Below are 15,186 nucleotides of genomic sequence, written 5' to 3'. Positions count from 1 at the left end.
ATTACTCTTCTAAAAACAAAGATACAGAAACTAAATCTGATAAGTAAACAGATAAAAAAGGACATATTAATTTAGTTAAAATATTATATACTGTAATTCTATAAAGGTCAAATTGGAACATAAAACTTTTGTATTGCAAACAGAAGAATAAAGGATATTTGTATAAAATGTAACATTTCTTGACAAAGTGCCTATTTAAAATAGCCATTGGTTTACTTTAAACAGATAATTCCACTAATCTGAGTCAATATTTCAAAGGGTTTGCAGCTACAGTGAATTGTCCATTTAATTCTGCAAACCAAGTTGCAGGAGATCTTTATCCCACCGTTTTCACTGACAGCACTGATGTTATTGCTTTTAGACAAGATGCTCTGTCACTGACTTTCTAAAGTCTGTAGCTCAATAAATAAACAAATGATGTAATTTTATTTTCAAGTAAATCAAACCAGCTCAGGTTGGTTTAACAGCATCGCCTGGTCATCTGTGCAGTTTGCTTTCCAAGTTTGATGGTTCCATTGTTACCATTTTCATGAGTTTCCAAGGGTGGAATTTGTCGACCTACAAGATTTTAAAAGCAAAATACAGTTGTTCAAAGCCTGCCATGTTGATTGCACACAACACATCTGTGAACAGGATGTCCTATGGGAGAAATAGCAGCTTGGCAGAGGATTTCATTCAGAAAAGCAGTAGCTGCGTTCATAAATGCTGGAAAAAAAGAAAGCATATGTCTCACCTCCTGCATTCCAATTATGTGTCTCATGATTTCCCTGATACCTTGTGGTGCATGGCTTCCCGTGTCCTCTGACTCCAGCAAGTCTCAAAACCACCCGAACAGAACACCTTGCTGGGTTCAGATGACGCAGGAAGCCACACAGTGTGAGCATAATTAGGGAAATCACAAAACTCCCAGGGAGAGCGAAACAAAACTACCAGGGCTTCTGTGTATATAGGATAGCCCCACACCTCAACGCAATCCTGATCCAAAGCAGGGTTCTTCCCTCTCACCTTAACCAAACTCGTGAAAGAACCATTTCACCAATCTTCTACATTGGCTGCTTATATGGAAAGAGTTTCCCTGTTGCACTTCTAGATCCCTTCCCAACCGGGGTTATTTCTGGCATGCTTAGACTCTGCATATGAATTAAATTCCAAGTTTATATCCCTATGCACTATTATGACGTGTGTTCACAAATGAACCATAGCTTCAGTAGAATACACAGAATAGAATACCTGAGGATAAAAGTTACACAGTTTTACAAAAAATACTATTCTTGATACTAAACCACCAACCGAGCTTTTGCTAATGAAAAAAAGTCTCCATTAGCAGCAGCCCACATACCCCTGAATTCCATAATTTAATCCAATTCACCATTCATTATCCTGCACAGGTTTGTTGACTTTGGATCCTATTTTGTGGTCTACCTGGTTGGTTTCAGTTAAGTATGTTGGTGACACAGGATAGTTTGAGGCCTACAGTGTAATGAGAAAGGTTTGGGAAACTTGTTTTACTCCGTTTGCATTCCTGTGTCAGCATGCTATGAACCTATGAAATGCTGTCATTCTTGTCTAGTTCTAGTTTAGCTGCCTTTCTGGAGTAGGTAGGCATTTTTATTCCCTACAAACAGAATGACACATGCTTATCCAAAGAAATTAATTTCAAAATAGACTGTAATGGATCATATTCCACACTGCCAACAGGATATGAATCTGGATTCATGATGTATGAATATAATTTATTATGAAAACAGTCAATTGGGTGACTAAGTTCACTTCTGTATTTTGCAGAACTGCACCAACCAATAGCATTATATTGCATTAAAATCACATATAAAATTAGCTATACTATCCCCGTGCTGGATTGAATCATGGTTCTTCTTCTGATATGACTTAACATATACTTATAAAACATAGAGCTTTGAGAGCAAAATGGTGCTCAGAACAAATTTTCAGAGACTGCTTTGCAACTTCGCTTTTTTATATATTGTTTACAGAGACCACTTCCTCATATCTGTCATCCTTTGTTTGTCATGGAAGTGCAAACATGCAGCATATTGCCATGAACCTCTGGGTGATTTTCCCATAAACTGAAGAAAAGATTCTTAATGAAAGACATCTGATTATGCAAATGGAAAGCTGCTGCTCTTTATAAAAATGCTTTTAAGAGAAAATCCACATAAAGTCTACCTTCCCCAAGGAACTATATTTAAAACAATGTCAAAATGTCTACCGTGAAATTCTATAAAACTAAGTCGCTGAGGAAATGTGTCTTCCCAGGGTGTAGCTAGGTAGCTGATGGAAAGAATTTATTTAAGCCTTGGGAATGCAACAGCAGTGCACTCTTTAGTCAGAATACTTCCTGTAATCAGGCCAAATTTAATGAATCACAGAGTGCATGTAACAGATAGGAAGCCTGTATTAATTTGTATTTTATTATTCAAGTCAGCTGTTCCTTAATTATAGAAATGGCTTGACCTGCTCTGTCCTAAGCCATATGCAGAATGAGCTTTATCCCATGTGCCCCACTCACCCAAAACTAACCCTACTTTTTTTCAAGTTATTGTCAGTATAAGCTGTCTAGAGGGCAACAGTGTTGAAGATCAAGCATTTAACTTTTATTTTAATAGCAGAAAATGTCTCTACTGTGCTTTTGAGGATTCCCTCATCATCTACCCATACTTTCAGATGAGAAGCCACATTGATGATTTGGAAATCAGAATGCAACACAGGTGCAACACCTGACAGTTTAATGAGAGCGAGCAGCTACTCGTACACAGGGCTCAGACAACAGTGCTAAGGCCATAGTCTACTGTGGCAGGGAAGTGATAAAGCTCAGCAGCTCCATGCCTTCCCCTGTGACCTGGTGTGAAGTGCTCAGCCGCGCCACAGTATGCATCTTAGAAGATGAGCTTACACACAAAATTGGTGCAAAGTAATGGAACAATACAGGATTGCATTTTTGTCTTCCTTCTTAATATCAGCGAGTGGGAATTGAGCTCCAAGATAAGGCTACAACAGCATATATTGTATCCCAGCCTTACCCTCCAGATTTTTAAAAGTTATTTTACAATCTTATTAAAAGAAATACATTTGTTTTATTTATTGCTAATGTTTATTATGCAATTTCCATGAAGCAAAAAGTAGAAAAGATGTAGTTACATGAATCTGGTCCCCTCCATAAGTGTTGGACTACAACACCCAGCGTACTCCTTACATGCTTAGGGAAGGCTGTGCTCTTGTCTGACAGCCCACTACAATGGGGGATCAGAGTCTGCAGTTCCTAGCATCCCAAGTCAGCCTTTGCAAGACGGATTACCATGATTATTCTAATAGTAGGAATTGTCATGAGTGGAGCCAGGGGTCAGACTAGATGGCCCAGTAGACCCCTTCTGACTCTGTTTCTATGTTTATTGTAAATTAGGATAAATATCAGTTACTACATAACAGCCAGCATGTTGCTGTTATCAGAGCAGATACTAGGACAGATTAGAAATCCAGTCCCAAATCCTGACTAAGCACAACTTTCACTGGGTAGATAGCCTTGGCTAGGCCCATCTTTCACAGGCTAGTCAATGTCCCAGGATAAAGAAAGTGAAAAATATAGAAAAAAATCAAGTTTCAATATCAAATATAAATATAAAACTATCAAATATAATAAGTAGCACATATTTTTGTCCAAGAAAAATGTAGGCAGCTATTTTTGGTTTCTATATCAGTGTCATTAAGGATTACAGCCATAAGACAGCTCACACATATTGAATTATCTCAGCAGTAGCAGACTAAAAATAATATTAATATTGGTGGATTTATTTAGTTAGAGGTGGCACAGTTAGATGTAAAATGGCAGCAACTGCAAATCCCACACAGTAAGTCCTGGCTGATAACATAACAGAATGGACAGAGAAGTTTCAAGAACATCTCTATGAAGGCTTAAAGGGAATACAGATTACATATACCACTGAGAATCCAATGGATCCTGCCAAGGATATAGAGATTGGACTAACTGGCCATTAGGTCCTCTTCAATTCTATGATTCTAAGGAAATATAAGGCTACATTATATACTTCCCAGAACTGCAGATGTATTTTTAATCAGATACAGTGCAAAACCGTTTAGATGTTACACAGCTGGTATATGTATTTTTATAATATTAATGACTGTGTGATATTATGTCTAGCCTTTAACTCTTGACTATCCTCTCTGAAACAAATTCAGCTTTGAGACTTAACTCTTTTATCTTTCACATAAAAGGCATTGAAGGATGCATTAATATAGCAAAGGCTTGCCAAAAATACCAAACGATTGAGTTACACGTACATGAACACACATTCTGAATTTACTTACTGATTCCTTGAAAGAGTTCTTCAATGTTAATTGCATTTTTGGCACTAGTCTCAACAACAATTGCACCTATGGACTCTCCGTATTCTTTGGCATCTTTTATAGGTACCTCCCTGAAATGAAGTTTTAGAAGTTAAATTGTTTTGCATGCAAAACCACAGTACTTGGAAGTCATTACTCTGGTCCCACTGTTCCTCCCCACAACCAGAATAGCACTGGGTGTGGTATTGCAGAATAATTCCATGTTTCCAAAAGATTTAAGCACACAGTTACAACCTTGTATTCCCCAAATCCATATCAGAAGAAGGATGTTACACTATGGAGTTCAGTTGGAATACTCTAAAGAATGCTAAACATTAATCAGAAAATAGCTTACTGAATGCTCTGATTATGTGTGACAACACAACACAGAGCCCGGAATAGTGTCTTAACTCCTTGCTGCAGCACCAGCTCATACGTTTGACTTCTAAGTAGGTTAGGCAGGACAACGTTACTTACAGAAAAGCCAAAGAAGCATTGTATATTTATCCCATAGTTACTCAGAAAACAGTTTAAAAACTTTTATTAAACACTATTATAGCCTTATGGCAAGTCTGGATAACAAAGTATCTTTACAAATGTTTTATTTTGAGCATGGAAATAAAATATTCTGCCTCAAAAGGGAATTTCATACTTTTGCAGAACGACTTTCATAGTTTGAAAAAACCAAGGGCTATCCTCTCACTGCAGTTTTTCAAGGTGAATCTAATTTCACTGTAATGTATGCTTTTACTATGTGTAACCATGATGTTAATAGTTTTCACATGCATTTTGCATATCACAGAGTACCTACATTTTCCAGTCATGGAGCATATCTTAGTTCAAATACATTGTAACGTAAGTTGCTCTCAGTGTTGTTCAACTTCTGCCAAGGGGGATTCTGCCAAGGAAACTACAACCTCCTAGAAGGACTACAGTTTAAGAACTCAGAGCAGACATATGAACATATCCACATATTTTATTCTGACCCAATGTCAGATTGTGCAACCAGTTGTTTATTCCAAAACATGGAGGTTTCCCTACAGTTTTAGTTCCAGTATTTTGTTACATAATCTCTTCCCTAGTCATTGCTGCAGCCTCAGATCAGTAAAATGAGAAGCACAGTGCTTCTGTCTATCTTACACTGGTATGGGAGAATAGGCTACTTATGCAGATTTTAAAATTTAGTTTGGTAATCAAAAATTATAAGTGAACCCCATGTAAAAGGAAATGTGGTGAACTTTTAAACTTATGTAGAAAGTCATAGATTGGTGGATTTAGTATGCAGAAAATGGACAGCCTTCCAAGAGAGATGGTTTAATTTGGAGTCCAATATGTTTAGATATGGTGTATTTTATTTTTAATGTGCTGTTGAGAACTGCCCAGAGAGCTTTGGCAGAAGAGAAAATAATTAAATTGTACTTTCAACAGAAACATAATAGTTTAAAACAAGGCGGCTTTCTTTAATCCGGGAAAAATGGTTTGCTTCAGACAGAAATGTCACAGAAACTAGTAGGCAGCATCTACAGAAACTGGCACAGCTTGCCTGGGACACTTCATCCACCTCTCAGAAAGGACTGTAGACCCATCAAACACTGCCCAAAAAGAACAGTAGGAATCCATACTGTAAGAATCCATACTGTGCTCGAATTCTTTGCCTTGAGGCTCAAGGCAAAGAATCCGAGCACAGTATGTATCAGAATAATTCTTTGATATGTGTTCCAAAGATCTATTAAAAGTAATTAGTTAATAGTTTATTAATACTTTGTTTCCAAATCAGGCTAATTAAAACCTGGAGAAAAGGCTATTTTGCCAGTCATTGAACATATGATCCTGAGAGCCTCAGGATATACATCATTCTGAAGGGCTGCCTTTTAAAAGTTCGAATTAATTTGAATTCATCAAGAACACTACTGAATCCAGCACTTAATTCCACTGGCAGCAGCATCCTATGAAAAGTATTCCACTCATAATCATCTTAGCAGAAGAGAAGAGGTGTAAAGTGATTTTGTGATGGTTTTCTCTCCTGCTGCGCTACCTCCCACAATGTCCTAGAGAATCCCCCCAATACCGTAGGCATGGGGAGCAGCATGGGGGGGAGAAAAACTATGAAAATCAACTCTTCCATTCTCAGTGGAAAGCTTCTACCAGAATATTCCATAGATTACAATACAAGCCTTTCCGAAAACCTCACCATTTTTACCATATACCACGAGTAAGAGAATCCTTGAAGTGCATAAAGATATAAATTATCCACATAAGGACTTATGGGGAGCATTCCCAAAGACCTCCAAAGATCACTTCAATAAGTTAATTCTGCAGATGTCTCAGTTATAGATGCAAAAAGAAAATTACGCTCCACTGCTAAGCAAAATGAAACATTAATGTATGTACATGATAGACTTTACTGCGCCAGTATACTTCATAAAGTAGTACTTGTACTTGCATGTGTGGCACTAAGCCAAGTCATCTCACCAAAACAAAAGAAAATAAAAACAGTATTTTAACAGATTTTACGACTCCATCTCTACCATTGGATTGCAGTTTGTAACTAGCCTACAATTATTTATTCAAGTAAATGTGGGTTGAGAACATTAAAGGAATACATCCAAGTCAATCAAAAGAAGCATCTGGAAAGAATCAAACACTGGACTGCTTTACTAACACTTATTCTGTTGCTAGAGAGACCCTTTCCATTTGCCACTTCACACACTGGGTATATTTCGTATGTAGCTGTCTACATATGTTATTTTACAAGATGCAATAGCTTGTTCTAGCTGATTTAATTAAGGGTACAAATGTGTCAGTATAGTCTGCAATCAGTATAAGCCATCATCTAATTACCTGGAAATAAGTGTCACTAAACTCAGTCTGGATCAGTTTTTAGAAAATCTGGAACTGTCTTTTCCTGTAACCAGAAGTGCACTGTCTGCACCTTGTGGGCCCAAGATCTGTTGTATGCATGCAGCGAGATCTCCATGGACCACAAGTCTTGGTAAAAAGAACATTGTTTGCTAAATCAGTTCTACCCAGTGCATAGGAGAGTCACACTTCCATTATCACTGAAAACACGTTTCTTTTTCCTCTTCTGGCATGATAGTGTAATGTTGGATAGACTTCAGAGGGCTGAAATTAAGCCTTGTCAGGTCAATATAACTATTTCAATCTGTGCTAATTTCAAGATAAATTTCAAAGTAAGGAACATGGTAAAATACCATAGATGGACACTAATGATATTTAATTTCAGAGTTGTCCATAGTTCAAAAAAGAGCAAAATGCTGTTATATCATTTGTGTTATTCGGGTAGGAATTAATATAGGAATTTGAAAAAAAATTCTCAGAAATGAGTTACTGGTATGAAACTTGATTTTGATTTTATATTGCTGTATTATTTCTTTTAGAACACCATCCTATGTGTTTTTAGACAGAAAAAGATGCACATTTGCCAAATGCTGGGAGTTGTAAGACATTTTTCTGAATATGCATGGGATTGCATCCTTTCTTCTTTAAATAGTCTCTGCACCAAATTAGTGATAGGAATTCATTGAGTTCCAAAACTACTAAAGTTTAAGGTTCAGAACACTTTTGTCAGACAATGAAGCAACTGAAGTATTAAAAGTGAATACAGCTTTTGACTATGGGGGAAAAACTGGCCCATAATGCCAGAAATCCATATCTAATGACCTTTTGTCTAGAGGAGAAAAAGTAAAAACAGAAAAGAATTAATAAGCCAATTTACTGCATAAGAAGAAGTAGGCAAAGTTATATCCAACTTTAAAACAGCTTGAAGTGGCTCCTGCTGTTCTAAAACATTAGCAAAATCTCATTAGCTTATAAAAATGGTGAGTAAATAAAGAAATTATAGAATTATATCAAAGTATATATGGTGTGAAGAAAATGGAATCTCATGATATTAGAATATGGGTTCATCCAATAAAGCTGAGTTATGGGATAATCAGGACAAATAAAATGAAATAGTTCTTCACACACACTTAAACCACAGAATCTGCTTTCATAGCATGTAGCAATAACTAGTAGTTTGAACTGTTTGAAAAAGCAGTCTGACAAATTTATGGAGGTTAAGGTTCTTAATGTCTACTAGTTGTGATGACTAGGTAGCCACGCTCATGCCCTGCCTGTGGCATTCCCACTGCGGCATCCGCCTGGCCACTCTAGGAACACAATGTTGGATTAGGTAAGTCTTTGGCTTGACCCAACACAACTCCTCTCATCTTGTGTTCTTAATAGCACACTTGCAGTTCCAATTTCCTAGAGCAAAAATGTCAAAAAGTTTATTCTAAAGAGAACAAGAGGAAGTGGTTCTGGACTACAGCAGAGCCATGGGCATACTCTTATTTCATGAAAGCAAACTATGACCAAAAATGTTGTAAAACACTTAAAAGCACTTGCTTGGATCCAAAGGGGACATGTAGAAAATATATTAGTGCTATTCAGTTAGTGCTTGTGAAAGCTAGTTGAAGATTTATGGAAAAGTGGAGCTGGAAGGGACCAATAAGGCCATCGATTAGAATTTCCCCTTTTTTAACAATGCAGGACTCCAAGTTAAAGCATCCAGCTGCATCTTGAATGCCTCCAGTTTGGGAGAACTCACATCCTCCCTAGGTAATAGGTTCATTGTTGTATTGCTCTAACAGTGAGTCTTTCCTGAGGTGCAACCAAAATCTGGCTTCCTGGAACTTGAGCCCTTTATTCTGTGTCTTATGCTCCAAGATGATTGCAAAGAGATCCTGGCCTTCTTCTGTGCAACAGTCTTTCAAGTACTTGCACCCAAAATAGCATTTGCCCTTTTTGCAACTGTATCACATTGACACACTCAGCTTCTGATCCACATTTCCAACATCCTCCTTGCTTGTAATTATTGTTGAGCCAAATATCATCCATCTGCAACTATGCATTTGTTTTCTTTTTCCTAAGTGCAGAACTTGACCTTTACCACTATTAATTTAATTCTGTTATTTTCATTCTGTTATATTTCAACCAGGTTGTAACATCAGCCTGGGAAGTGCTACTGAGAAGAGCTTTTGTAAAACTGCTCTGGATCCGAGGTAATTTTTTATCATGTCCACTCCCCTTTGTTGGAAATACTTTCTACGAGCAGAAGAGAACTTCTGCTAGTGATCGTTTTATGCATTCAAGCCATAATTAAAAAGTCAAACAAATGCTGTACTTTAAACATTTGGTGTTGAACTTTAGCAGCAGCATTGGACAGAAACCATGGCTTACCTCTTGAATCTGGAAGCAAACAAATAAGACATTAATCCTTATCTTTTATCTAGGAGTCAGATTCATGATAGGTTGTTTTATTAGCCTGGCATGACCTTGTAGCAATGCAGGTGTCCCTTTGCTATACTATGGGAGAAAGCAGAGAAGATCATGCCATTTGAAGAAAAAAGGTAGATGGTTTACCTAATATCGGAAAGATCACATTTGTTTCCAGCGATGGCCATTACAATGTTTTCAGGACCATGTTCTTTTAGTTCTTTTACCCATTTCTTCAATGTATGAAATGAATCCTAAAGTGAACATATGAGATAGTAAAGACCTTGCTAAATGCAATGCATTCTCCTGAAAGCCACAACTTTTTATACTCTGGTCCAGATATCTGACTGAAAAGCTGTAAAGATAGCTATCCATATTTACAAAATGTTCATCTAAATCAGTGGTGGTGATCTTTTTCAGGCCAGGACCCAAACTGCAATTTGGGAAAAGTCTTGGGGGTCATGTTGCATGAGTGGGTTGGAATGAGGGCATGGGGTGGGACCAAAGACTGGTGTAATTCATACCAGTTTGAACATTTTCCCACCAAGTATACAAAACACAGCTCAATTCCAAGCATGTCTATTGAGAAGTGAGCCTCAGTACTCCAGCTCTTGCACCTGCACAGCACAGATCAACCCTATGCAAGAGATTTAAAATTTAATTTCTTTTTAAGATTTCTTTTCTTGCCACTGCCAAACTATGGCAGCAACAACAATGCACCTGCAGGTTTATTGGCTGGAGAAACGGGACTTGGTTTAGATCTAAAAATGTTTAAGTTATCATAAATGGATCTGAATATGATTACAGAATGTTAAAAGATATGTAGTAAGGGGCTGACCCAGTAGTTCCGATGTATGTGATTGATGTTTTTAGTATTGGTTTAAAATTTTAATAAAAATTCTTTAAAAAAAATGTGCCCACAGGGAGGTCCAAGGATGGAAAATAGCTGCCATACCCCTAAATCTCTCATTCGTGGTACAAGGCAACATAAATTGGTTTGACACTGACAGTCTTTCTTCCACAGTTCCTAACCTTTCAGTCACTTTCTCTGCCAGCATGCAGGAAAGTGTTTGCCCTGATACATCATTTTGCTAATGCACCAATTGACTGTGCCAAGACTTCTATGCTAAAAGTAAATATGTAATTCAATTTGCTAAAGATGTTAAATGTAAGAAACTAATTATATTCATTCATTAATGCCTATCCCATCATGCAGCTTTCTCAGATGGATTTTGTATTAAAATCCAAATACATTTGACTTTGAAGATTTGTAATTTTCCATTTGATATTAATAGCAGAGACTATTCTGCCATATACCTTAGCCTACGTAGCATATACTTTGACAAGTACCAAAATTTTATTATAATCTTATCTCAGCTATAAATACAGAGCCAAAACCAGTTTTAAATAAAGTAAACGAAGTAATGAAAAAGTGAAATTGTTCCAAAATGGTTTAGCTGTCAGAATATATATTAGTACCCTAGCAAACATGTATGCATTTTAGAAAATAAAGCATTTATACTATGGTGCCTGTAAATATTACAATAGTGCAGTTATTATCCAGATATTTACACAGGTATGGAAATGACATGGTTGCATCCCGTTAGGCCAAAAAGATGAAATTAGGAAGACAGACATCATGTGTTTTTCAGGAAACCAGCTTTAACATGTGGCATCCTGTTGGAGGGGGAGGCTGCCGTGTCATCCACTTCCCACAGGGTGGCTTATTTGGGAATAAGCCACACTCACAACCCATGGTTTGTTTTAGGGATTCTTGGACACACAGTGGTTTGTCCTGTAAACTGAACTTGACAGAACAGCTTCATTATAAGACATCAGGACTGGCTAACAAGCACTCAGCATGAGCTGCAAAAACCTGTTGCCACTCTTGGCAATATTGTCCTGCCATTGCCAGTGACGGCCCTTCCTCCGATGCCCAAGTGGCATTTTGGAGCAGCCACTGCTGGCTTGCCACTTTTTTCCTCCAGCCCCAAGAAAATGTGTAATGTCTTTGGAAGTTTTTTTGACTATCTTCCTCAGCTGTCATACACTGTTAGCACTGGACAGCTGAAATGGACAAAGGCATTGACCGTGCAAGCCTAAATACATATATATTTCTGACAGCCGTAACAATGTCCTTGCACAAGTGCAGAAGACTGACAGACACAGAAAAAAACCAAGACCTTGCACACATTTCTAGGGCTGAAAAACAAGATCAACTGTGTTTTTTAAGTTCCAGAAAAAATATGGGGAACAAGAAGGACTCATGAATAGAGCTGAGACAGAAAGGCAAAATGAGCTGATTTCACTGGGGGTTACATCTGAGTAAGACTGCATGGAATCACACTGTAAGACTGACTTGTGAAATAGAATTTGACCATGATTAGCCAATTTCCTTCTAGGAAAGATTCTGGACCACAAGATAAGGGATTGGAACAATGCAGGTAACTTGAAATTCTAAGGACTTCCTGTTGTGGTGGAGAGGGGGCTCTTTTGGAATTTCAGAAAGATGGTTGATTTTTAATCAACCATTGAATGAATTTGGTGTTGCTGTATCAGCTGATCTTTAAAGGTCAAAGAACTTCAGAACACCTGTGAGACCTTTAATATAGAAGTGAGTTAGGTATACTTAATAATACTGGGCTGCATGGACCTCAGTATGATTTACTGAAAATTGCAATCCACTGTATTTTAAAACTGATGATTTCAGGCAGATGCCAAACGACCACCCACCATGACCTTTATGGGCTAGAGGATGTCAGAGACTTTTTTTTTTTTTTTTATGAAAGTATCATCCATACACTTCATTAAGAATAAATCTTGGTGTGGTAAATTGAAATCAAAACTAAAAATGCAAAAACTGATTTTCTTTTTTTATAGCTGCCTTAAAGGTACCTTCCTGAAATTTTATAGGTTATTTACTCAGGGCCATGACTACAATGTATGCACACAAATTGTCCCAAATGCCCCAGGAAGGGAAAAGCAAAACCCTTTTTAGTCCCCCACAAATTAATATAGTGGTGGTTAGCACAAAACCCCATGAACATATCTCATTATTTGTAAAAGTTTATTCCCAAGGGAAATCTCTATGATGTGCCATTTTCATACAAATTGCCCCATGCAGAAAACCCAGAAGGATTAATTAAACCTTTTCTGAAAATCCCCAAACTAAAAAGTTGTCTCCATACAACTTTACCTCACCCTTCACTCTCAGAATCCCCATCCAGCTGAGCCATTGATTGGGAATTCTGGGAGTTGTAGCCCAAACATGTCTGGAAGGCACAAGGTTGGGGAAGGTTGCCCTGCATCAACCTTCCTGAAATTTGGCAGATTAGTGGGAGTTTAAGATTAAAAATGTTGTTCAATTTTGTCAAAATGCAAAGCTGCCATACACTTGTAGATTTCCCAAAGATAATCAATGGAAGTCAAAGTTTCAGATTTCCTGAAAAGAGATTTAGACTTGCATCAAATCAAGCAGCCTCCAAAGGGGTTCAAGCTAAATTGGACTGCTTTCCAAATCACTGAATCAGGATAAAAACCAAATATTGTGGCCAGTGTAGGTTCCTATATTTTCATTCATTCATAGCTTTTCTATCCCATCCCCTACAGAATGTCTCGGGATGGCTTACAATAAATGACAAAGTAAATACTTTCTTAGTAACTTAAGAAACTGGTTTTTTTTTTTTTTTTTTTTTTTTTTTGCAAAACTATCAATTTATATATAGGACTACCTACTAGGGTTAACACAGCTGTGTTGCAGTAATAGAACAATTCTGATTGGATAGCTTACCTGTTTCGTGATATCATACACTATAACAGCTGCTGCTGACCCACGGTAGTACATTGGTGCCAAGGAATGAAACTATGAAAAAATGAATACAAAATCAGAATCATAAAATGGTTATTACAGTAGCCTCTTTAATAGTCTAGTGACTATTTGATCATAGTACACTGACCTATAGCCAGTAAAACCATGTGTATCTGTTTACTATTTTAATCTACTGAACTGGAACAATGAAGAGTTTTTATTAATATGAAAACTTGAATTTTGTGACATATTTCTGTGCCATACAAACATTCCACACTGTGCTAATTCTGCGTTAAATGTGAAAGGACAGGTGCACGGCACTCAGTCCATAGACGAAGAAATGATTTGTCCTCTGCCAATTACCTCAGAATAGCATAGATATGAAAGGCCAAATGCAAGGGAAACAGACCTTTATCTTGTTTTAAGCATGTTTACAAATTTGCCATGTGACTATAAATATTTGCTCAAGAAACCAATGTATGGAAAGTCTTCCATTTCATTTGGATGCCACTCCATAGGCCATAGGGCTCTCTGGGCAGCTTACAATAGGACAAAAAGGAACACCATACTCCATAAAAATACAAAATACATTAGAGCGATACAATCAAGCAATATAATATTTAACTATAAGCAAAATCAAAACAAACCTTCGTACGATAAATACATAATGCAATGAATATCAATAAGATATCTATAACCACCCTTCAGTACAGTTAAAGAAACACAACCACACAGTCCTGTGTTGGTTACACCCACATACAACAGGGTAACACAAAAGGCTCACAAAAAAAGGAACTGGCCTCCAAGGCCCCACCCAGGAGGAGTATTCTTCTTTCATCCCCATAACCAAAATGCTACTTCTATGAAGTGCTTTATTATTATTACATCACAATTATAACCCACCTTTTGGGGACTGCAGCCAAGAAATTAAAAGATGTTTGCTCCTTGGGAGGAAAGCTATTGCAAATCTAGACAGCATACTAAAAAGCAGAGACATCACCCTGCCAACAAAAGTGCGTATAGTCAAGGCTATGGTTTTCCCAGTTGCAATGTATGGCTGTGAAAGCTGGACCATAAGGAAGGCTGAGCGCCAAAGGATTGAGGCCTTTGAACTGTGGTGCTGGAGGAGACTCCTGCGAGTCCCTTGGACTGCAAGGTAATCAAACCAGTCAGTCCCAGAGGAGATCAACCCTGACTGCTCTTTAGAAGGTCAGATCCTGAAGATGAAACTGAAATACTTTGGCCACCTAATGAGAAGGAAGGATTCACTGGAGAAGAGCCTAATGCTGGGAACAATAGATGGCAAAAGAAGAAGGGGACGGCAGAGGATGAGGTGGCTGGATGGAGTCACTGAAGCAGTCGGTGTGAGCTTAAGTGGACTCCAGGGGATGGTGCAGGACAGGAAGGCCTGGAGGAACGTTGTCTTGGGGTCGTGATGGGTCAGACATGATTTCACAACTAGCAACAACAACAAAAGGAACTTGAGGCAACTTACACAATCCGTCTCTTCCATTTAATCCTCATAACAGACTTATGAAATGGCAGCGGCTGCGATTGGCCCAGAGGCACCCAGGGAGCTTCATGGCTGAGCAGGGACCAGAGCCTGAATCTCCCAAGTCACAGTCCAACACGCTAATCATTATGCCACATAAATTAATGAGATTTCCAGAAATATCTGAAGCATTTCAATAATATGCTTCATCTCTGCATAGCCAATCTCCATGCCCCCCAAACCATGTGAC

At 37.9% G+C, this 15,186-nt stretch overlaps 1 protein-coding gene across 2 annotated transcripts in view; it reads right to left on the bottom strand.

The window, feature by feature from the left end:
• Nucleotides 1–407: 407 nt before the first annotated feature.
• Nucleotides 408–15,186, bottom strand: part of RAB31 (RAB31, member RAS oncogene family) — a 33,493-nt gene continuing 18,714 nt past the window's right edge. Inside the window, exons 4-7 of one of the 2 annotated variants that reach the window (XM_044426312.1) lie at nt 13,427–13,498; nt 9,784–9,890; nt 4,342–4,451; nt 408–705 (exon numbers count right to left, since the gene is read on the bottom strand). In XM_044426312.1, coding sequence (XP_044282247.1) covers nt 590–705; nt 4,342–4,451; nt 9,784–9,890; nt 13,427–13,498 — 405 coding nt within the window. In that variant the 3' untranslated portion in view covers nt 408–589. The remainder of the gene's footprint in view (nt 706–4,341; nt 4,452–9,783; nt 9,891–13,426; nt 13,499–15,186) is intronic. The other variant, XM_044426313.1, reaches the window with a different exon arrangement.

Source organism: Varanus komodoensis, unplaced genomic scaffold (assembly GCF_004798865.1).
Source record: "Varanus komodoensis strain SLA01 unplaced genomic scaffold, ASM479886v1 scaffold17, whole genome shotgun sequence".
Taxonomy (NCBI): Eukaryota; Metazoa; Chordata; class Lepidosauria; order Squamata; family Varanidae; genus Varanus; species Varanus komodoensis.
This window is presented reverse-complemented; position numbering and strand designations above follow the sequence as displayed.